Source organism: Procambarus clarkii, chromosome 83, assembly GCF_040958095.1.
Source record: "Procambarus clarkii isolate CNS0578487 chromosome 83, FALCON_Pclarkii_2.0, whole genome shotgun sequence".
NCBI classification, from domain to species: Eukaryota; Metazoa; Arthropoda; class Malacostraca; order Decapoda; family Cambaridae; genus Procambarus; species Procambarus clarkii.
The window spans coordinates 2,134,717-2,158,305 of record NC_091232.1 but is presented as its reverse complement, the minus strand read 5'-3'; the positions used below and the strand labels follow the sequence as shown (position 1 = coordinate 2,158,305).

The 23,589-nt window shown below is 43.5% G+C and overlaps 1 protein-coding gene across 7 annotated transcripts in view; it reads left to right on the top strand.

Moving 5' to 3' along the window:
* Window positions 1–23,589, top strand: part of Kap3 (kinesin associated protein 3) — a 93,773-nt gene that overhangs the window by 3,929 nt on the left and 66,255 nt on the right. For 5 of the 7 annotated variants that reach the window (XM_045759540.2, XM_069316269.1, XM_045759538.2 and 2 more), the window contains exons 2-4: window positions 3,537–3,654; window positions 16,755–16,917; window positions 19,589–19,792. In XM_045759540.2, the coding sequence (XP_045615496.1) occupies window positions 3,537–3,654; window positions 16,755–16,917; window positions 19,589–19,792 (485 nt within the window). The remainder of the gene's footprint in view (window positions 1–3,536; window positions 3,655–16,754; window positions 16,918–19,588; window positions 19,793–23,589) is intronic. The other 2 variants (XM_045759539.2, XM_069316271.1) reach the window with 1 other exon arrangement.

Below are 23,589 nucleotides of genomic sequence, written 5' to 3'. Positions count from 1 at the left end.
TGTGAGGCCTCACTGGTTGATAACACCAGCAGTCACATGATGCAAGACAATACCTCCAATATTCTACACATTGCACAATGACTAGCTACAAAACTGCTGTTACTATCACACTCCTGTCACAAAATCCTGAATATATGAATCCATTTCCATAAGGAAATGAACCTTAGTGAAGGAACATAAGGTTAGTTCATGATTCGTAGATGCAGGAGACGGAGGCTGGGTGCTGTGTCTGTACCTCATGCTGTGAATATCATAACATAACATTGTGTTCACTGATATCTTAATGTTATACACAGTCTTTATCAGAATCATCTATGACACTATCAATGCAAAATAATTTCAGTTACCTATTTTATTCATCATTACTAAGTGATGCTGTGGCCCCTAGCTGCACAACGGTGCTGTGTGCAGCTCCTGCATGTGCCAGCCTTGGTCGCGCTCTCAGTACTAAGGCTCTCACAGCCAGCACGGATGCTGACAATTTATTTTCAAGATGACGCCTGTTTACAGGAGTCTTGAGGCACAGTCTTGAGTCTTGAATCCTGTGTACCCGTGAGAGTTTTAAATTGCTCCCTATACCTAAAAATGCCACATGGTACTCTGCGTACCCTCTATCCAGCGCCTCAAGGTGCTCTTCGCAGTACAGTGGTTATAGGTAAAATACCTACTTTACCTTATATATGGCACTGGATTTTTCGGGGTTCAGTGCCTTGGCGCCTACCCGAGCCCTCACTCAATGTGTTTACGGACGCGTCGTCTCTTGGCTGGGGCTTTGTGACCAGTGCTCACCAGGTTGGTGTGGGAGATTGTGGCGGCGTGGATGTTTCTTTGGAGGGTTCGGGTTGCTCGCGGATCGACGATCCGGCTCCATATGGACTGGTTCCTGGGGGTTCATTGCTTGAGCCGAGGGGGTTCAATGTGGTCCTTGGCTCTTTGGGGCTGGTTGCTTCAGGTGACTAGTCTGCTGAGTTGTCGAGGTTTGGTTCTCCTGGCTGTTTATGTTCGGGGACATCCAACGTCCTGGCAGATGACCTGTCATGTTTCATTCCCCTGTCTATGGAATGGACGGTTGATGCCGACTCATTCAGTTGGCTCTGCCGGACGTATGGGCTTCTGGAGGTGGACTACTTCGTGTTGGCGTGGTTGAGGCGCCTCCCGTTATACATGGTGCCCTTCCATGACTGCAAGGTGCCATCAGGGTCGTTACCTTGTGGCAGGACTGGTCGAGTTTGGGTTACCTGTACCTCTTCTCCCCAGTTCAGCTGTTGCTCCAGGTCCTAGCTTGCTTGGAGACTCAACAAGGGAGAGCAGTCCTCTTGGTTCCTTGGTGGCCGGCCCAGTCTTGGTTTCAGGCGCTGTTTGCTCGGTGTCCGAACCTGGGGAAGTCTTCCTGTGACTCCGCCTCTTTCAGAATATCAGACCAATCAGTTACGTGGCTGGTTCGATTGTCTCCTTGAGTCTTCATGTCTGGTCTCTCTGACTCGGGTCTATCACCACTTGAATGTGAACAGGTGGCTTCTTTGGTGGTGTCCCATCTGCGTGCTCCATCTTAGCGGCAGTATGAAGTTTCCTGGTGGTCCTTTCGGTTTTTCTTGTCCCTTCGTCGGTTTACTTCGGTCTCTGTTCAGGTTGTTTTGTCCTTCCTTTTGTGGTTGTTCCAGGACTGTCATCTTAGGTCGAATACTGTCGCCTTGTATCTTGTGGAGTTGGCAGAGGCGCTGCAGCTTGTGTTCAGCATTGATGTTACTTCTGAACCATTCCGCAAGCTGTCTCGGGCTTTGTTTCACCTCAGGCCTGCTCATGCGCCGCCTGAGCTGTCCTGGTCTTTAGATCGGGAGCTCTCTTTTCTTTCTTCTCCTCGGTTTGTGATGGCCCTTTCGGTTCAGGATTGTTTCTCCAAGGCTCTTTTCTTGTTGGCAGTGGCCTCTGGGGGGTCGGGTAGGGAAGCTTCGTGTTATCATCCGGTGCAAGGGTTTCTGCTATTTCGTTCCTGGTGATAGGTTTGTTCGTTTGCAGCCGTCTCCTTCTTTTCTGGCAACAAATGAGACTGCTGCTTTCTGGAAGGGTGCCTGGGTTGTTGATGCTTGGCTGGTTAGTGTGGGGGGGGGGGGGAAGGGGGGGGGCATCATGCGTTGTGTCCGGTCACAGTTTTCCGCTGATACCTGCGCGCTACTGCCTCTGTGGCTGGGGATGCACTTTGGGTTCACCTGGTTTCCCCTTCTTCCCTGTTCCAGGGTACGGGTCTCCCAGGTCCTCTGCAGGGTTATTCTGTCCAGCCAGCCTGCGGTCTATTCCCGTGCCCGTGACATTCATAAGTTTGCTGCGCTGGCTGCTGTCTTTGGTAACATGTCCTGGGCTGACATTCAGGCACGGGGTTTTTGAAGGTCGTACAGGGTCTTAGCTGCTTGCTACCTTGTCAATGTTCCTGGGCCTAGTCGGGCCAGTGTCATATTGGGTCGGTGGTTGCAGCCAGTTGTCTCAACTTCGCATTGAGGAGTGAGTGCTGACTGCCTCCCATTTAAGTCCCTCTTGTTTTTGTATTTGGGTAAGTAACTCCGGGGAGTCAAAGGGGCTCTTCCCAGAAAACCAGCATTGAATGTAATAAAATGCCATTTTCTGGGTGAAACCTGGAGGCTCCCTGGCAACCCTCCCTCCCTCCGGTCAGCGGTTCTTGACGTCCAGCCGCAGAAATGGGGTGTGAATAGCTGGCATAAGGGTCTGGGGCTCCCCCTTCCCCCTCCTGGGGAGGGTGGGGGGAGACTGCGCAGATAGCGACGTGGTGACATCAGTCTCGTTTGCTCATTTTCATTTGGGGAGTTCTGTCCATTAATTCGGCTTTCAGTAGCAATTTCTTAACCAGAATAGAGATTTGTTTTGGGGCGCTTACCTTTCTGGGTGCCTGACCCGGTTGATGGCAGACAGAGAATGCTCCCAACCACACGGGGGTTTCTATAGGCCATTGCTCCGTGCGCCTCTCTGAGGAACCCAAGTTCTGGCTCGTGGTCCCCAGTAGGCCTAGAACTCCATTCACATTAACTGATGTTAAAGTCTAATATATCCATATCAGCCTGGATAGTTCCGGGAAGCCTCCGGGTCTCGTCCAGAAAATGGCGTTTCATTACATTCAATGCTAGTTTTATTTCACTTACTTGAGGAAATACGTTTTGCCCGAAACGCTTTGCATAATAGTGGCTTCATCAGCATGTGTAACTCCTGTCCATATAATTGTACATTACTCTTATGTTCTTTGTACACACATTCTTGTGAATAAAGATTATGATTATTATTATGATTATTGGTAGGGACATACATTTCCAGAATATATTTCCATTATAAACTTCAGTTGTGGTATGATGACCAAACTGCACCAAACCACCTCAGTTGTTTCATCCATCCTTGTGTGCAAGACTTAAAACAAAAAGAAAAGGAAACAAATTTGTCAAACATAGAGAAGACTCTTGTCTATATAATCTGTACATTTGTTTTGGTAGATTTGAAACATGCCACCTAACTTTTATATTTATTTGTTTGAGCAGGAAGGTGAAAGTTGGTTCACTGGATGTACATCCAACAGAAAAGGCACTAGTAGTCAATTATGAACTGGAGGCCACTATACTTGGTCAGCTTGGCGATGCCATGCTTGGAGACAAAAAGGTAATATTGAATTCAATACAAATGTTGTTAAAACACTTTAGCATTCCATTGACACAAAAAAACATTTTTTTGTACTCTTGACAGTAAATGTTCTGATAATGCTAAAATACATCATCCATCTTCAAATACCCCAAAATCATTTTTATTCATACATATTTTTAATTTGGGGCTTATCAGGGGACCAATCAGAGTATCAGGGACCATCATGATTCATGATGACCAACTATTTATCACTCAAGATGATAATTACTCTTCTTGAGAGTACTGTATTTTTTCAATTTCCTAGTAAATTACCTGCTGGAAGAGTACGAGTTATATTTTTTTCTTTTTACAGTGATATAGACTGGTCATATGCATACATTTCCACATTTTTCATTTATATTTATGTTGAAATATATATGAGTAATGTTGAAATATTTATGAACATTCATATATTTGGTACTGTATTGTGATGCATAATCTATTACATATACAAATTTTTTTTTTGCATCTATTCTCTTAGCAAATTTATTTGCAAACATTTTAACACCTAATTTGTAATAATAACCCCAAAAGAAAATGTGAAAATGTAAAATGAGAACACACAATTTAAGAGCTCCCGAGTGGGACTCTGAGATGCCCGAGAACGTTAACAGGTGAGTACGCATTGTGATTGATATATATATATATATATATATATATATATATATATATCAAACTGAAAACTCACACCCCAGAAGTGACTCGAACCCATACTCCCACAACTGGTATGTACAGGGACGCCTTAATCCGCTTGACCATCACGACCGGACATAAGGAAGTGATAGCCGAGGCTATATGAACCACTTCCCCGCCGGCACTCGGATGGTAATCTTGGGCATAGCATTTTATCAAATCACCTCATTCTTTGGGGCACACGTGAGGAACACAAATGCAAACAAGCCTGAATGGTCCCCAGGACTATATACAACTGAAAACTCACACCCCAGAAGTGACTCGAACCCATACTCCCACAACTGGTATGTACAGGGACGCCTTAATCCGCTTGACCATCACGACCGGACATAAGGAAGTGATAGCCGAGGCTATATGAACCACTTCCCCACCTGCACTCGGATGGTAATCTTGGGCATAGCATTTTATCAAATCACCTCATTCTTTGGGGCACACGTGAGGAACACAAATGCAAACAAGCCTGAATGGTCCCCAGGACTATATACAACTGAAAACTCACACCCCAGAAGTGACTCGAACCCATACTCCCACAACTGGTATGTACAGGGACGCCTTAATCCGCTTGACCATCACGACCGGACATAAGGAAGTGATAGCCGAGGCTATATGAACCACTTCCCCGCCGGCACTCGGATGGTAATCTTGGGCATAGCATTTTATCAAATCACCTCATTCTTTGGGGCACACGTGAGGAACACAAATGCAAACAAGCCTGAATGGTCCCCAGGACTATATACAACTGAAAACTCACACCCCAGAAGTGACTCGAACCCATACTCCCACAACTGGTATGTACAGGGACGCCTTAATCCGCTTGACCATCACGACCGGACATAAGGAAGTGATAGCCGAGGCTATATGAACCACTTCCCCGCCGGCACTCGGATGGTAATCTTGGGCATAGCATTTTATCAAATCACCTCATTCTTTGGGGCACACGTGAGGAACACAAATGCAAACAAGCCTGAATGGTCCCCAGGACTATATACAACTGAAAACTCACACCCCAGAAGTGACTCGAACCCATACTCCCACAACTGGTATGTACAGGGACGCCTTAATCCGCTTGACCATCACGACCGGACATAAGGAAGTGATAGCCGAGGCTATATGAACCACTTCCCCGCCGGCACTCGGATGGTAATCTTGGGCATAGCATTTTATCAAATCACCTCATTCTTTGGGGCACACGTGAGGAACACAAATGCAAACAAGCCTGAATGGTCCCCAGGACTATATACAACTGAAAACTCACACCCCAGAAGTGACTCGAACCCATACTCCCACAACTGGTATGTACAGGGACGCCTTAATCCGCTTGACCATCACGACCGGACATAAGGAAGTGATAGCCGAGGCTATATGAACCACTTCCCCGCCGGCACTCGGATGGTAATCTTGGGCATAGCATTTTATCAAATCACCTCATTCTTTGGGGCACACGTGAGGAACACAAATGCAAACAAGCCTGAATGGTCCCCAGGACTATATACAACTGAAAACTCACACCCCAGAAGTGACTCGAACCCATACTCCCACAACTGGTATGTACAGGGACGCCTTAATCCGCTTGACCATCACGACCGGACATAAGGAAGTGATAGCCGAGGCTATATGAACCACTTCCCCGCCGGCACTCGGATGGTAATCTTGGGCATAGCATTTTATCAAATCACCTCATTCTTTGGGGCACACGTGAGGAACACAAATGCAAACAAGCCTGAATGGTCCCCAGGACTATATACAACTGAAAACTCGCACCCCAGAAGTGACTCGAACCCATACTCCCACAACTGGTATGTACAGGGACGCCTTAATCCGCTTGACCATCACGACCGGACATAAGGAAGTGATAGCCGAGGCTATATGAACCACTTCCCCGCCGGCACTCGGATGGTAATCTTGGGCATAGCATTTTATCAAATCACCTCATTCTTTGGGGCACACGTGAGGAACACAAATGCAAACAAGCCTGAATGGTCCCCAGGACTATATACAACTGAAAACTCACACCCCAGAAGTGACTCGAACCCATACTCCCACAACTGGTATGTACAGGGACGCCTTAATCCGCTTGACCATCACGACCGGACATAAGGAAGTGATAGCCGAGGCTATATGAACCACTTCCCCGCCGGCACTCGGATGGTAATCTTGGGCATAGCATTTTATCAAATCACCTCATTCTTTGGGGCACACGTGAGGAACACAAATGCAAACAAGCCTGAATGGTCCCCAGGACTATATACAACTGAAAACTCACACCCCAGAAGTGACTCGAACCCATACTCCCACAACTGGTATGTACAGGGACGCCTTAATCCGCTTGACCATCACGACCGGACATAAGGAAGTGATAGCCGAGGCTATATGAACCACTTCCCCGCCGGCACTCGGATGGTAATCTTGGGCATAGCATTTTATCAAATCACCTCATTCTTTGGGGCACACGTGAGGAACACAAATGCAAACAAGCCTGAATGGTCCCCAGGACTATATACAACTGAAAACTCACACCCCAGAAGTGACTCGAACCCATACTCCCACAACTGGTATGTACAGGGACGCCTTAATCCGCTTGACCATCACGACCGGACATAAGGAAGTGATAGCCGAGGCTATATGAACCACTTCCCCGCCGGCACTCGGATGGTAATCTTGGGCATAGCATTTTATCAAATCACCTCATTCTTTGGGGCACACGTGAGGAACACAAATGCAAACAAGCCTGAATGGTCCCCAGGACTATATACAACTGAAAACTCACACCCCAGAAGTGACTCGAACCCATACTCCCACAACTGGTATGTACAGGGACGCCTTAATCCGCTTGACCATCACGACCGGACATAAGGAAGTGATAGCCGAGGCTATATGAACCACTTCCCCGCCGGCACTCGGATGGTAATCTTGGGCATAGCATTTTATCAAATCACCTCATTCTTTGGGGCACACGTGAGGAACACAAATGCAAACAAGCCTGAATGGTCCCCAGGACTATATACAACTGAAAACTCACACCCCAGAAGTGACTCGAACCCATACTCCCACAACTGGTATGTACAGGGACGCCTTAATCCGCTTGACCATCACGACCGGACATAAGGAAGTGATAGCCGAGGCTATATGAACCACTTCCCCGCCGGCACTCGGATGGTAATCTTGGGCATAGCATTTTATCAAATCACCTCATTCTTTGGGGCACACGTGAGGAACACAAATGCAAACAAGCCTGAATGGTCCCCAGGACTATATACAACTGAAAACTCACACCCCAGAAGTGACTCGAACCCATACTCCCACAACTGGTATGTACAGGGACGCCTTAATCCGCTTGACCATCACGACCGGACATAAGGAAGTGATAGCCGAGGCTATATGAACCAATAGGTTCAGGTTCATATAGCCTCGGCTATCACTTCCTTATGTCCGGTCGTGATGGTCAAGCGGATTAAGGCGTCCCTGTACATACCAGTTGTGGGAGTATGGGTTCGAGTCACTTCTGGGGTGTGAGTTTTCAGTTGTATATAGTCCTGGGGACCATTCAGGCTTGTTTGCATTTGTGTTCCTCACGTGTGCCCCAAAGAATGAGGTGATTTGATAAAATGCTATGCCCAAGATTACCATCCGAGTGCCGGCGGGGAAGTGGTTCATATAGCCTCGGCTATCACTTCCTTATGTCCGGTCGTGATGGTCAAGCGGATTAAGGCGTCCCTGTACATACCAGTTGTGGGAGTATGGGTTCGAGTCACTTCTGGGGTGTGAGTTTTCAGTTGTATATAGTCCTGGGGACCATTCAGGCTTGTTTGCATTTGTGTTCCTCACGTGTGCCCCAAAGAATGAGGTGATTTGATAAAATGCTATGCCCAAGATTACCATCCGAGTGCCGGCGGGGAAGTGGTTCATATAGCCTCGGCTATCACTTCCTTATGTCCGGTCGTGATGGTCAAGCGGATTAAGGCGTCCCTGTACATACCAGTTGTGGGAGTATGGGTTCGAGTCACTTCTGGGGTGTGAGTTTTCAGTTGTATATAGTCCTGGGGACCATTCAGGCTTGTTTGCATTTGTGTTCCTCACGTGTGCCCCAAAGAATGAGGTGATTTGATAAAATGCTATGCCCAAGATTACCATCCGAGTGCCGGCGGGGAAGTGGTTCATATAGCCTCGGCTATCACTTCCTTATGTCCGGTCGTGATGGTCAAGCGGATTAAGGCGTCCCTGTACATACCAGTTGTGGGAGTATGGGTTCGAGTCACTTCTGGGGTGTGAGTTTTCAGTTGTATATAGTCCTGGGGACCATTCAGGCTTGTTTGCATTTGTGTTCCTCACGTGTGCCCCAAAGAATGAGGTGATTTGATAAAATGCTATGCCCAAGATTACCATCCGAGTGCCGGCGGGGAAGTGGTTCATATAGCCTCGGCTATCACTTCCTTATGTCCGGTCGTGATGGTCAAGCGGATTAAGGCGTCCCTGTACATACCAGTTGTGGGAGTATGGGTTCGAGTCACTTCTGGGGTGTGAGTTTTCAGTTGTATATAGTCCTGGGGACCATTCAGGCTTGTTTGCATTTGTGTTCCTCACGTGTGCCCCAAAGAATGAGGTGATTTGATAAAATGCTATGCCCAAGATTACCATCCGAGTGCCGGCGGGGAAGTGGTTCATATAGCCTCGGCTATCACTTCCTTATGTCCGGTCGTGATGGTCAAGCGGATTAAGGCGTCCCTGTACATACCAGTTGTGGGAGTATGGGTTCGAGTCACTTCTGGGGTGTGAGTTTTCAGTTGTATATAGTCCTGGGGACCATTCAGGCTTGTTTGCATTTGTGTTCCTCACGTGTGCCCCAAAGAATGAGGTGATTTGATAAAATGCTATGCCCAAGATTACCATCCGAGTGCCGGCGGGGAAGTGGTTCATATAGCCTCGGCTATCACTTCCTTATGTCCGGTCGTGATGGTCAAGCGGATTAAGGCGTCCCTGTACATACCAGTTGTGGGAGTATGGGTTCGAGTCACTTCTGGGGTGTGAGTTTTCAGTTGTATATAGTCCTGGGGACCATTCAGGCTTGTTTGCATATATATATATATATATATATATATATATATATATATATATATATATATATATATATATATATATATATATATATATATATAATATATATATATATATATATATATATATATATATATATATATATATATATATATATATATATATGTCGTACCTAATAGCCAGAACGCACTTCTCAGCCTACTATTCAAGGCCCGATTTGCCTAATAAGCCAAGTTTTCATGAATTAATGTTTTTTCGTCTACCTAACCTACCTAACCTAACCTAACCTAGCTTTTTTTGGCTACCTAACCTAACCTTACCTATAAATATAGGTTAGGTTAGGTTAGGTAGGGTTGGTTAGGTTCGGTCATATATCTACGTTAATTTTAACTCCAATAAAAAAAAATTGACCTCATACATAGAGAAAAGGGTTGCTTTATCATTTCATAAGAAAAAAATTATGGTAAATATATTAATTCAGGAAAACTTGGCTTATTAGGCAAATCGGGCCTTGAATAGTAGGCTGAGAAGTGAGTTCTGGCTACTAGGTACGACATATATATATATATATATATATATATATATTTATATTTTTATATTTATGTATGTATGTATGTCGTACCTAGTAGCCAGAACGCTCTTCTCAGCCTACTATGCAAGGCCCGATTTGCCTAATAAGCCAAGTTTTCATGAAATAATTGTTTTTCGACTACCTAACCTACCTAACCTAACCTAACTTTTTCGGCTACCTAACCGAACCTAACCTATAGAGATAGGTTAGGTCAGGTAGGGTTGGTTAGGTTCGGTCATATATCTACGTTAATTTTAACTCCAATAAAATAAAATTGACCTCATACATAATGAAATGGGTAGCTTTATCATTTCATAAGAAAAAAATTAGAGAAAATATATTAATTCAGGAAAACTTGGCTTATTAGGCAAATCGGGCCTTGCATAGCAGGCCGAGTACGACGTTCTGGCTACTAGGTACAACATATATATATATATATATATATATATATATATATATATATATATATATATATATATATATATATATATATATGTCGTACCTAGTAGCCAGAACGCACTTCTGAGCCTACTATGCACGGCCCGATTTGCCTAATTAGCCAAGTTTTCATGAATTAATATATTTTCTCTAATTTTTTTCTTATGAAATGATAAAGCTACCCATTTCATTATGTATGAGGTCAATTTTTTGTTATTGGAATTAATATTAACGTAGATATATGACCGAACCTAACCAACCCCACCTAACCTAACCTATCTCTATAGGTTAGGTTCGGTTAGGTAGCCGAAAAAGTTAGGTTAGGTAAGGTAGGTTAGGTAGTCGAAAAACAATTATTTCATGAAAACTTGGCTTATTAGGCAAATCGGGCCTTGCATAGTAGGCTGAGAAGAGCGTTCTGGCTACTAGGTACGACATATATATATATATATATATATATATATATATGTCGTACCTAGTAGCCAGAACTCACTTTTTGGCCTACTATTCAAGGCCCGATTTGCCTAATAAGCCAAGTTTTCATGAATTAATTGTTTTTCGACTACCTAACCTACCTAACCTAACCTAACCTAACTTTTTCGGCTACCTAACCAAACCTAACCTATAAAGATAGGTTAGGTTAGGTTAGGTAGGGTTGGTTAGGTTCGGTCATATATCTATGTTAATTTTAACTCCAATAAAAAAAATTGACCTCATACATAATGAAATGGGTAGCTTTATCATTTCATAAGAAAAAAATTAGAAAAAATATATTAATTCAGGAAAACTTGGCTTATTAGGCAAATCGGGCCTTGAATAGTAGGCCAAAAAGTGAGTTCTGGCTACTAGGTACGACATATATATATATATATATATATATATATATATATATATATATATATATATATATATATATATATATATATATATATGCGAACAAGCCTGAATGGTCCCCAGGACAATATGCAACTGAAAACTCACACCCCAGAAGTGACTCGAACCCATACTCCCAGAAGCAGCGCAACTGGTATGTACAAGACGCCTTAATCCACTTGACCATCACGACCGGACATAATGAGGTGATAGCCGAGGCTATTTGAACCACCCCACCGCCGGCACTCGGATAGTAATCTTGGGCATAGCATTTTACCAAATCACCTCATTCTTTGGGGCACACGTGAGGAACACAAATGCGAACAAGCCTGAATGGTCCCCAGGACAATATGCAACTGAAAACTCACACACACACACACACATTCAGGCTTGTTCGCATTTGTGTTCCTCACGTGTGCCCCAAAGAATGAGGTGATTTGGTAAAATGCTATGCCCAAGATTACTATCCGAGTGCCGGCGGTGGGGTGGTTCAAATAGCCTCGGCTATCACCTCATTATGTCCGGTCGTGATGGTCAAGTGGTTTAAGGCGTCTTGTACATACCAGTTGCGCTGCTTCTGGGAGTATGGGTTCGAGTCACTTCTGGGGTGTGAGTTTTCAGTTGCATATTGTCCTGGGGACCATTCAGGCTTGTTCGCATATATATATATATATATATATATATATATATATATATATATATATATATATATATATATATATATATATATATATATATATATATATATATATATATATATGTCGTACCTAGTAGCCAGAACGCTCTTCTCAGCCTACTATGCAAGGCCCGATTTGCCTAATAAGCCAAGTTTTCATGAAATAATTGTTTTTCGACTACCTAACCTACCTAACCTAACCTAACTTTTTCGGCTACCTAACCGAACCTAACCTATAGAGATAGGTTAGGTTAGATGGGGTTGGTTAGGTTCGGTCATATATCTACGTTAATATTAATTCCAATAACAAAAAATTGACCTCATACATAATGAAATGGGTACCGTTATCATTTCATGAGAAAAAAAATAGAGAAAATATATTAATTCAGGAAAACTTTTTTTATTAGGCAAATCGGGCCTTGCATAGTAGGCTGAGAAGTGCGTTCTGGCTACTAGGTACGACATTATATATATATATATATATATATATATATATATATATATATATATATATATATATATATATATATATATATATATATATATATATATATATATATATATGTCGTACCTAGTAGCCAGAACGCACTTCTCAGCCTACTATGCAAGGCCCGATTTGCCTAATAAAAAAAGTTTTCCTGAATTAATATATTTTCTCTATTTTTTTTCTCATGAAATGATAACGCTACCCATTTCATTATGTATGAGGTAAATTTTTTTTTATTGGAGTTAAAATTAACGTAGATATATGACCGAACCTAACCAACCCTACCTAACCTAACCTATCTTTATAGGTCAGGTTAGGTTAGGTTAGGTAGCCGAAAAAGTTAGGTTAGGTTAGGTAGGTTAGGTAGTTGAAAAACAATTAATTCATGAAAACTTGGCTTATTAGGCAAATCGGGCCTTGCATAGTAGACTGAGAAGTGCGTTCTGGCTACTAGGTACGACATATATATATAGACACACACACACACACACACACACACACACACACACACACACACACACACACACACACACACACACACACACATACTAAGTGGCTCCCAGAACTGAAGGACAAGAGCTATGAGGAGAGGTTAGAAGCATTAAATATGCCAAAACTAGAAGACAGAAGAAAAAGAGGTGATATGATCACTACGTACAAAATAGTAACAGGAATTGATAAAATCGACAGGGAAGACTTCCTGAGACCTGGAACTTCAAGAACAAGAGGCCATAGATTTAAACTAGCTAAACACAGATGCCGAAGAAATATAAGAAAATTCACCTTCGCAAATAGAGTGGTAGACGGTTGGAACAAGTTAAGTGAGAAGGTGGTGGAGGCCAAGACCGTCAGTAGTTTCAAAGCGTTATATGACAAAGAGTGCTGGGAAGACGGGACACCACGAGCGTAGCTCTCATCCTGTAACTACACTTAGGTAATTACACACAGAAAAGCTGAAAATGAACCTAATTGAGGCAAAACGTCTAAATGGGGATAGAAATGAAGAAGACAGAAATTCTTTATTTTTACAAAGTGACAGGGACTGGAAAGCTTGTGAAATGGTACATAAAAACAAAGCAACAAGATCAGTAGTGGTAGGGGAAGTAAAGAGCAAAGGAAAAGGGAACATGTTCCTGAAAATTGTATATACCAACATAGATGGAGTGAGGTCAAAAACTTTGGAGTTGCAAGATATAATCCAGCTTAGGGTCCCAGATATTGTTGCATTATCAGAGACGAAACTTGAAGGAAATATAATAAATGAAGTCATATTCCCAAGAGGCTACTCAGTTTGGAGACGTGACAGGAAAACTAGGAAGGGAGGAGGAGTGGCTGTACTGGTGAAAAAACACCTGAAGGTAAAAGAGTTAATATTTGAAAACCCTCGAGATATTGACATAATGGCATTGCAGGTCTGGAATCAGGATGATAAGCTGATAATTGTAAATACCTACAGCCCACCAGCAAGCAACACTTGGACAAAGGAAGAACTGGATGACAAACGAGAGGGCCTCATAATGGTCATGAGAGATATTATTGTACAAGCTGATAAAGATAAATCACGACTGTTGATACTGAGGGACTTCAACTTTAGAGCAATAGACTGGGAGGCCTATGAAGCAAGAACGGAGGACTTTTGGACATGCAGATTTGTGAACCTCATTCTGGAGACATTCTTGTATCAACACATAAAGCAAGCCACAAGAATGAGGGAAGGAGATGTACCGTCAGTACTCGATCTAGTATTCACCAGGAAAGAAGAAGAGATTTTTGACATCCAGTACCTTCCTCCCTTGGGAAAGAGTGATCACGTCCTGTTAGACATTAAATATGCTTTAAGATATCATCTAGAAGAAAATGGGGACATTGAAACAGTTGATAAACTCGATTTAAGGAGAGGCAACTATGGGGAACTTCAAAATTTTTTTAATGAGTGTAATTGGACAGAATTGTTGCTAGGTAGGGAAGTAAATGAAATGTATGCCAAATTTTTAAAACTATACGAGGAAGGCACACAAACATTCATACCAAAACAGAGATGCAGGACCAGAAAACAGGATTGGTTCGACAGAAATTGTGAGAGGGCAAGAGACCAAAAGACACAAAAATGGAATCAGTATAGGAAGAGGCCAAACCCCCAAACATACAAGCGATACAAAGATGCGAGAAACAACTATACAGCAGTAAGGAGAGAGGCAGAAAGAAATTTTGAAAAAGGGATAGCCGATAAATGTAAAACAGAACCGGGCCTATTCTTCAAATTCATAAACAACAAATTGCAGGTAAAGGATAATATCCAGAGGTTGAAAATGGGAAACAGATTCACGGAAAATGAAAAGGAAATGTGTGAAACATTAAATGAAAAGTTCCAAAGTGTGTTTGTACAAAATGAAATCTTCAGAGAACCAGACACAATAAGAATTCAAGAGAACAACATAGAGCGGATAGAGGTGTCTAGAAATGAAGTGGAAAATATGCTAAAGGAGCTCGGGAAGAACAAAGCAGCTGGCCCAGATGGCGTTTCACCATGGGTTCTGAGAGAATGTGCATCTGAGCTCAGCATTCCACTTCACCTGATCTTTCAGGCATCCCTGTGTACAGGAATCGTTAGCAGACGTGTGGAAACAGGCTAACATAATTCCAATCTACAAAAGTGGCAGCAGGGAAGACCCCCTCAATTATAGACCTGTATCATTGACAAGTGTAATAGTGAAAGTATTGGAAAAGCTAATCAAAACTAAATGGGTAGAACACCTGGAGAGAAATGATATAATATCAGACAGACAGTATGGTTTTCGATCTGGAAGATCCTGTGTATCGAATTTACTCAGTTTCTATGATCGAGCCACAGAGATATTACAGGAAAGAGATGGTTGGGTTGACTGCATCTATCTGGACCTAAAAAAGGCTTTCGACAGAGTTCCACATAAGAGGTTGTTCTGGAAACTGGAAAATATTGGAGGGGTGACAGGTAAGCTTCTATCATGGATGAAAAATTTTCTGACATAGAAAAATGAGGGCAGTAATCAGAGGCAATGTATCGGAATGGAGAAATGTCACAAGTGGAGTACCACAGGGTTCAGTTCTTGCACCAGTGATGTTTATTGTGTACATAAATGATCTACCAGTTGGTATACAGAATTATATGAACATGTTTGCTGATGATGCTAAGATAATAGGAATGATAAGAAATTTAGATGATTGTCATGCCCTTCAAGAAGACCTGGACAAAATAAGTATATGGAGCACCACCTGGCAAATGGAATTTAATGTTAATAAATGTCATGTTATGGAATGTGGAATAGGAGAACATAGACCCCATACAACCTATATATTATGTGAGAAATCTTTAAAGAATTCTGATAAAGAAAGAGATCTAGGGGTGGTTCTAGATAGAAAACTATCACCTGAGGACCACATAAAGAATATTGTGCAAGGAGCCTATGCGATGCTTTCTAACTTCAGAATTGCATTTAAATACATGGATGGCGATATACTAAAGAAATTGTTCATGACTTTTGTTAGGCCAAAGCTAGAATATGCAGCGGTTGTGTGGTGCCCATATCTTAAGAAGCACATCAACAAACTGGAAAAGGTGCAAAGACATGCTACGAAGTGGCTCCCAGAACTGAAGGGCAAGAGCTACGAGGAGAGGTTGGAAGCATTAAACATGCCAAAACTAGAAGACAGAAGAAAAAGAGGTGATATGATCACTACATACAAAATAGTAACAGGAATTGATAAAATCGACAGGGAAGATTTCCTGACACCTGGCACTTCAAGAACAAGAGGTCATAGATTTAAACTAGCTAAACACAGATGCCGAAGAAATATAAGAAAATTCACCTTCGCAAATAGAGTGGTAGACGGTTGGAACAAGTTAAGTGAGAAGGTGGTGGAGGCCAAGACCGTCAGTAGTTTCAAAGCGTTATATGACAGAGTGCTGGGAAGACGGGACACCACGAGCGTAGCTCTCATCCTGTAACTACACTTAGGTAATTACACACACCCACACCCCCCCCCACCCCCACCTACCCACCCACCACCTGGGTAGGTGGGCTTGGGTGGGCTAGGGAGGGTAGGGGGGTTATATATATATATATATATATATATATATATATATATATATATATATATATATATATATATATATATATATATATATATATATATTTATTATAATAATAATTATTAATAATAATAATAAAATAGCTGTCTTAATAGATTTATTGTTTAGTTTGTGAATTCTATCTTGCATTTTTGATTAATATGTACATGCATATTTCCAGGAATGCCAAAAAATAATTCGGTTAAAGAGCTTGGATAATAACACAGACATTGCAGCACTGTCAAGAGAAGTGGTGGATAAATGCAAACTTATTCATCCATCCAAATTAAATGAAGTGCAACATCTCATCAGCTACCTTCTCTCAAGGAAAGACACTGGAAAAGGTTTGATCACTTTTCTTTTGTAAAAGAAGATTAATTCAACAATTGGTTGCTTCTCAGCCAAAATTAATTTGACTTTTGAGAAATTGAGATAGTTGATTGTTGAGAGTGGAAAAAAAAAGTTAATAATGACTTAAGTGTGCAGTAAGATAAGAAGAGGGAACAGATGATAAAGAACTTAATGATAAAGAATTGTTAGTTAAGGATGTTACACTTGTGTCTATTGTCAAACACTGTGGTACAGATACACTTGGTTTGCAAACTTAAGTTATCTGAAAGTTCCAGTTTCACGATCGGGGTTGGGGTTTCACACTTCATGAACTCGGTTCAGGAAACAAGGAAGCGGTCCGCCAGGCCTCGCACTGGCTCAGGGTGGTGGGTGGGATGGGTGGGAGGTAGCCTAGTTTGCCCACTGACCGTGTCAGGGTCTATCACTCTAGTGCCTTCTACCCTGTGACGTCAGAGTCACAGCCTATTATTCCCATTGTTTTGATTTGTCATGAGGCTGTCGTGTTCATTCCGTGACTTTGTTGGATATATCTGCCCCATCAAGGAACATCCGTACACCATGTTGGCTCCAAATGCATGCATTGTGTCAGTGATGGCTGACTGGTGGGTGGATGGGCAGGCGGGCAGGGAGGGTGGGTGAGGGGGGAAAATGGGATGGCTGGTAGGCTGGGTTAGCAGGTGAGTGGGCGGAATGGGGTGGGTGGGTGGATGGATGGATTGGTGGCTGACTGACTGGCAGGCGGGCTGGCTGGCTAGATGGGCAGTTTTAGGTGGGTAGGTAGGTGGCTGGATTGGTGGCCAGCTGGAAGGTGGGTGGGGTGAGAATGTGCTTGGGCAGGGAGGATGGCAGGGTTGGCAGACTGGGTGGGTAAATTAATGGGTGGGTGGGCTAGGTGGGTTGCTGGACAGGCTTGAGGGCAGGCTGGGTTGGTGCGTGGGCTGGCTGGCTGGGTGGGTTCGGGAGGCGGTCTTATGGTTTTGGGTGGGTTTGGGTGGGTGGTCTTGGGTGAGTAGGTGGGCTTGGGTGGGCTAGAGAGGGTAGGCGGGTTTGGGTGGGCTCAGGAGGGTAGGCGGGTTTGGGTGGGCTCAGGAGGGTAGGCGGGTTTGGGTGGGTTCAGGCGGGTAGATGGGCTTGGGCAGGTAGGTGGGCTTGGGTGTGCTCGGGTGGGTTTGGGCAGGTAGGCAGGCTTGGGGTGGGCTTGGGGGGGTAGGCGGGCTTGAGTGGGTTCGGGCGGGTAGGCGGGCTTGGGTGGGTTCGAGCGGGCAGGCGGGCTTGGGTGGGTAATTGGGCATGGGTGGGTTTGGGAGGGTAGGCGGGCTTGGGTGGGTTAGAGCGGGTATGTGGGCTTGGGTGGGTTCTGGCGGGTAGGTGGGCTTGGGTGGGTTCGGGCGGATAAACAGGCAGGCAGACTATCACATACTGGCAGTGGTCACACCACATCCCCTCAGCCCCCCCCCCCATACCTGCTACATCCTAACCCCTCCCCCCTCCCCATCCCCACACCGGACTCTCCTGGATATATCCCCCACCCTCTCCAGGTGTGTGTAGACGTGTATTAATACGGTTCAGATTCTCGGCTACATTTATACCATATGGTCACCTTGGAGGCTGACTGCCCTGACTGACTGCCCTGGAATTCTGACTGAACTGGAAGTCCAAATTGGTTCCCTCCCAGCTTTGGACTTGGCTGGGCCTAGTTTGGGACTCTTGGTTGCTGTCAGGTGTTGAGTTGGCCCTGAGTGACTCATCAGTTGGTCGAGTGGTTGTGCAGTAGCTTGAATTTTGCCTGTGTGGTTTTCCTGTTAGGCAGAGTTTGACTCCGACAATTATACCTGTTTCTCCAGTTCTGCCCATTCTGCTGCTCCTGGGTCTGGTGGATTTGGGCCCAGCCCACTCTTTGGTGGCTTCTGTTGTGCTAGCTTTCTCTTCACGTTTTTCGGGGTTTGGTTCTATAGCACCATCTTCATAACTCAATATGTTCATGGGCTCCTTGGCTGTGTTCGGGCTTCGTGATCAGCACTCATCAGGTCACCTAAGGTCAGTGATTGGGGTCCATTCCTTTGGGTACACAGCATGATACTGAAGACTGCAGTTGTGTGGCATGCCATGCAGAGGATTTTATTTCCTCCATGTTCAGTGCTCCAGTTTCACTCCAACTGCTCCCCAGTGCCTGAACAGAGAGAGGTTGCTTTAGCCCATCTCCCTGTTGAGCTGGACACACTGAGTGACTCAGCTTCTGGATTCTCGGCTAGGTTTTTGCATGGTTCATGCGCAGGGTGTTTGAACGTTTTCATGGATGGTTTATAGTATCTCGCTCTCATCCCTTTCCCATGGAGTGGGTCGACAAATGTGTCCTTACTTTGGCTTTGCTAGACATGGGTAGAAAAATTATTCTCCTTCTGCTTGTGATGTTAGATTAACCCAGTGTTTTGTCTTGTGGTAATGGGGGTTAAGTCCTCCATTATAAGGGCTTGGGTTTCTGCTATAGCATTGATCACATTATGCAGATCGCTAACTTCCACTGTTGTTGCAGTGTCTGCCATGTACCATTCTCCCACTGTCAGTTTGTTACCATTTTGGGCTAGTATGTTGCTCCATACAGATACTGGGGATCTCATTGTGTTGAATTCCTCATTTCTTAGTACAAAGGGTAATTGTAAATAGGTCTTTCTTTAACAGATGGACAAGTTTCCCTGGATCACCCAACTCCAGGTCTTCCAAATGACATGACTGAACAGGCTAATTTAAATGAGTTGGATTCTTACATGGAGATGCTTTATGAAGACATGCCTGAGAAAGTAAGAGGAGCATCTCTCATTCTTCAGCTTGCCAGGAATCCTGATTACCTTGAAGAACTCTGTCAAAATGGTAGGTTAAGGGATAAAATGTAAGTAGAGTAGCTTAATTTTCATGGGAAAAGTTTTATTTAGGGATATTTTGTATAATTTGACTTTATTTTCATGATTGTGATAGTGTAAAGTTTGAACCTTTAAAGTATGGTGTCCTTTAACATGATCCCCCTGGGTAATGTTATATGTTGATTTTAATTATTACTTTCCAGTTTGTATTCAGATGATGGAAATATGGTTATACTGTAATACATCTATTAATTCATCTTTGTGGATTTAATGGAATTTAGCTAGAGCCATGAACAAAATTTTGCCATCTTTTTAACTGTTTACTGTGCAATATTATGTACTAGTAGCATGTGGTTATCATCAAATATAGTGTTTTCTGTTGGTGTTTGAAAATTTTTCTGGATGACATTACCAGACAGGATAGCAGCAAAGAGGAATGGGTTGCAAGACCCTTCCTCTAAGCTGTGCAGAACAGATTTATGTGCAATATAGAGGTACATATTACATTCTAGGCCAATATACTGTACAGTACTCACTGCTATTGTCAATTATGTGCAAATAAATAAAGTTATTCCACACATTTTAAAAACTAAAGTGAAACGATGATCACAAACTATTTAATTCAAGCATCATAGCCCTCTTCCCTATATGATGATAGCAAAATTGCATCACTACGACTTCACAGTCGTAGTGATGCAATTTGTCCCGTCGACTAGGCGGGACCAAAGAGTCAGAGCTCAACCCCCGCAAGCACAATTAGGTGAGTACACACGGTTTTCTCTCTAAATGTATAAAACCAAAATCTTAGATTGTTGTGTTTTGTACATTTTCCTTATTTTCTGTGGGGAGCCCTGTCGGCTCCTTGAGGCTATCCAAACTGACGTGTCATATTAGTTTGGTGCCATCAGTCACAGGAATTTTGATGCCTACCGGGAACCACAGGCCAGAACCTGGTCCCCCTTAGAGGCACAGGGAGCAATGGCCATATGAGCACTCTACATTTACAGTATGTCATGTCTGCCATCGACCGGAGAAAGCACCCAGAAAGATAGGTGATCAATACAAATCCTCTACTGGTGAAAATTGCAACCTACATCCGAACAAAGCCAAAGAACTTTCCCCAAAAAGAAAACAAACAAACAAGCAAATTGTCATCCAACTAGCACGCCTGCTCATCAGGCCCCCCCCCCCTCCCCTTCCCCGTTATGGGGAAGTGGGAGCCCGCTTAGGTGAGCTGGCATCTCGCCCCATCAGTTCATGATTGATGTGCCTGGTATCTATACGTCTCTTCTGGCTTTGCTTTCCTGTCTGGATTTTGCCTTTGTAGCTGTGCCAGCTGTGTGTGGAGTGTTGGCCAGGTATTCTCAGTATGCTGGGCTGCATGTGCCTAGGTCTACCTTTCCTTGGAGCTTGGTAAGTACTTCCCTTGCATTTTAGGGTTATCTTCCCTGGGGACATACGGGTCTCACTTCCGTTTGAGGGTTTTGTCGCTTGGCGTTGTTCTCGCCATTGGGGTACATCGGAGGTCTTGGGCTTCCCGGGTAGGGAGTGGGTTTTTTCTGGGAAGGGTGCACTGCAGCAAACAGCTTGCATACATGCGGCAGCCAATGATTCTCTCTGGTGGTCAGTTTGTTTGTGTGTCAGTTGCTTTGGATACTTTTTTTTTTTTTTCATGTTCGCTTGTGTTTGGTGGAGGAGGTCTATCTAGCTTCCAATTAGGCTCGCCTAGGTTGTGTTGGTGGTCCTCCTCTGTCGCCTCGATGTTTCATGGTCACTACTGGTTTGTTAGTTTATCTGCTAACACACAGGGTTTACCAGCTTGGCTAGTAAACCTAGTGCCTGGGCTTCCTGTTGGGTTAACATACCCTACGGGCCCTGGGAAACTCCATTGGGCTCGAGGGTACCATGGGTGCATCTTCCGAGCACTGTCTCCCCTTGTGCAATGCTAAAGGTTGTTCGTTGCCCCTGCCTCGTGGTGACGATCACCCGTCCTGCCTGCATCATGCTGCCTGTTGGGTCGGAGACACTTACGACCCTGAGTCTTGCGAGATTTGTTCCCTTATTTGTCACTCAGTTCACCAATTCCTTGTCTGAAGATGTTAGGGGTCAGGCAGTGGCCTCCACCACCTTCTCACCTAACTTGTTTCAACCATCTACCACTCTGTTTACAAAAGTGAATTTTCTTGTATTTCTCCGGCAGTTTTGTTTCATTAGTTTAAATCTATGACCTCTTGTTCTTGAAGTTCCTGGTCTCAGGAATATTCCCTATCAATTGTATCGATTCCTGTTACTATTTTGTACATAGTGATCATATCGCCTCTTTCTCGTCTGTCTTCTAGGTTTTGCATATTTAGTGCCTCTAATCTCTCCTCGTAGCTCTTGTCCTTCAGTTCTGGGAGCCACTTAGTGGCATGTCTTTGCACCTTTTCCAGTTTGTTGATGTGCTTCTTATATATTTATTTATTTATTTATTTATATACAAGAAGGTACATTGGGATTGTGAGGATACATAGGATAGTAATTACAATCTTGTAAAGCCACTAGTACATGCAGCATTTCGGGCAGGTTTCTTAAGATATGGGCACCATACAACCGCTGCATATTCCAGCTTTGGTCTAACAAAAGTCGCGAATTTGCTTGTTTGTTTTCTTTGGGGGGGGGGGGGGGAAAGTTCTTTGGCTCTGTTTGGACATTGGTTGTAATTTTTACCAGTTGGAGGTTTGTATTACCTGGTTGATACCTGGTTGATGGGGTTCTGGGAGTTCTTCTACTCCCCAAGCCCGGCCCGAGGCCAGGCTCGACTTGTGAGAGTTTGGTCCACCAGGCTGTTGCTTGGAGCGGCCCGCAGGCCCACATACCCACCACAGCCCGGTTGGTCCGGCACTCCTTGGAGGAATAAATCTAGTTTCCTCTTGAAAATGTCCACGGTTGTTCCGGCAATATTTCTTATGCTTGCTGGGAGGACGTTGAACAACCGCGGACCTCTGATGTTTATAGTGTTCTCTGATTGTGCCTATGGCACCTCTGCTCTTCATTGGTTCTATTCTACATTTTTATTGTTTTGTATTGTTTTGCCTCTCTTTCTGGGTGCCTTCCCTGGTTGATGGCAGACATGACATACTCTAAATTTAAGAGTGCTCATACAGCCATTACTCCCTGCCCCTCTCTGAGAGGACCAGGTTCTGGCTCTGGTTTCCGGTTGGAACAGAACTCCAGGGACTGATGACACTAAATTAATGTGGGACATGTCAGTTTGGATAGCTTCAGGGAGCCTCCAGGGCTCGCCCAGAAAATGGTGTTTCATTACATTCAATGCTGTTTTTTTTTCTTCTATCTTCTAGTTTTGGCATGTTTAACGTCTCTAGTCTCTACTCGTAATTCTTGTTTTTCAGTTCTAGAAGCCATTTTGTAGCATGCTGTTGCACCTTTTCCAGTTTGTTAATGTGCTTCTTGAGATATGGGCACCATACAGCTGCTGCATACTCCAATTTTGGTCTCACAAAAGTTATGAACAGTTTTAGTTTTTCTCCATCCATATAATTAAAAGCAAGTCTGAAGTTGGTGTGACCCTACCAGCATGTGTACAATACATTAAATTAAAATGTGCATTACATTCTAAGAATTTTCAATTTTTTTTTGTTGGTTTTTAAGAATTTTTTTAAACACAACCATTACAACTGAATATTTATAGTACTAGAATATAGTATAGAATATTTATAGTATAGTATAGTAGTAGTATAGTATAGTATAGATACTCTGTAGTAGTATAGCAACATTTTGCAGTGTGCCTTGTTAAGTTGATAAAGT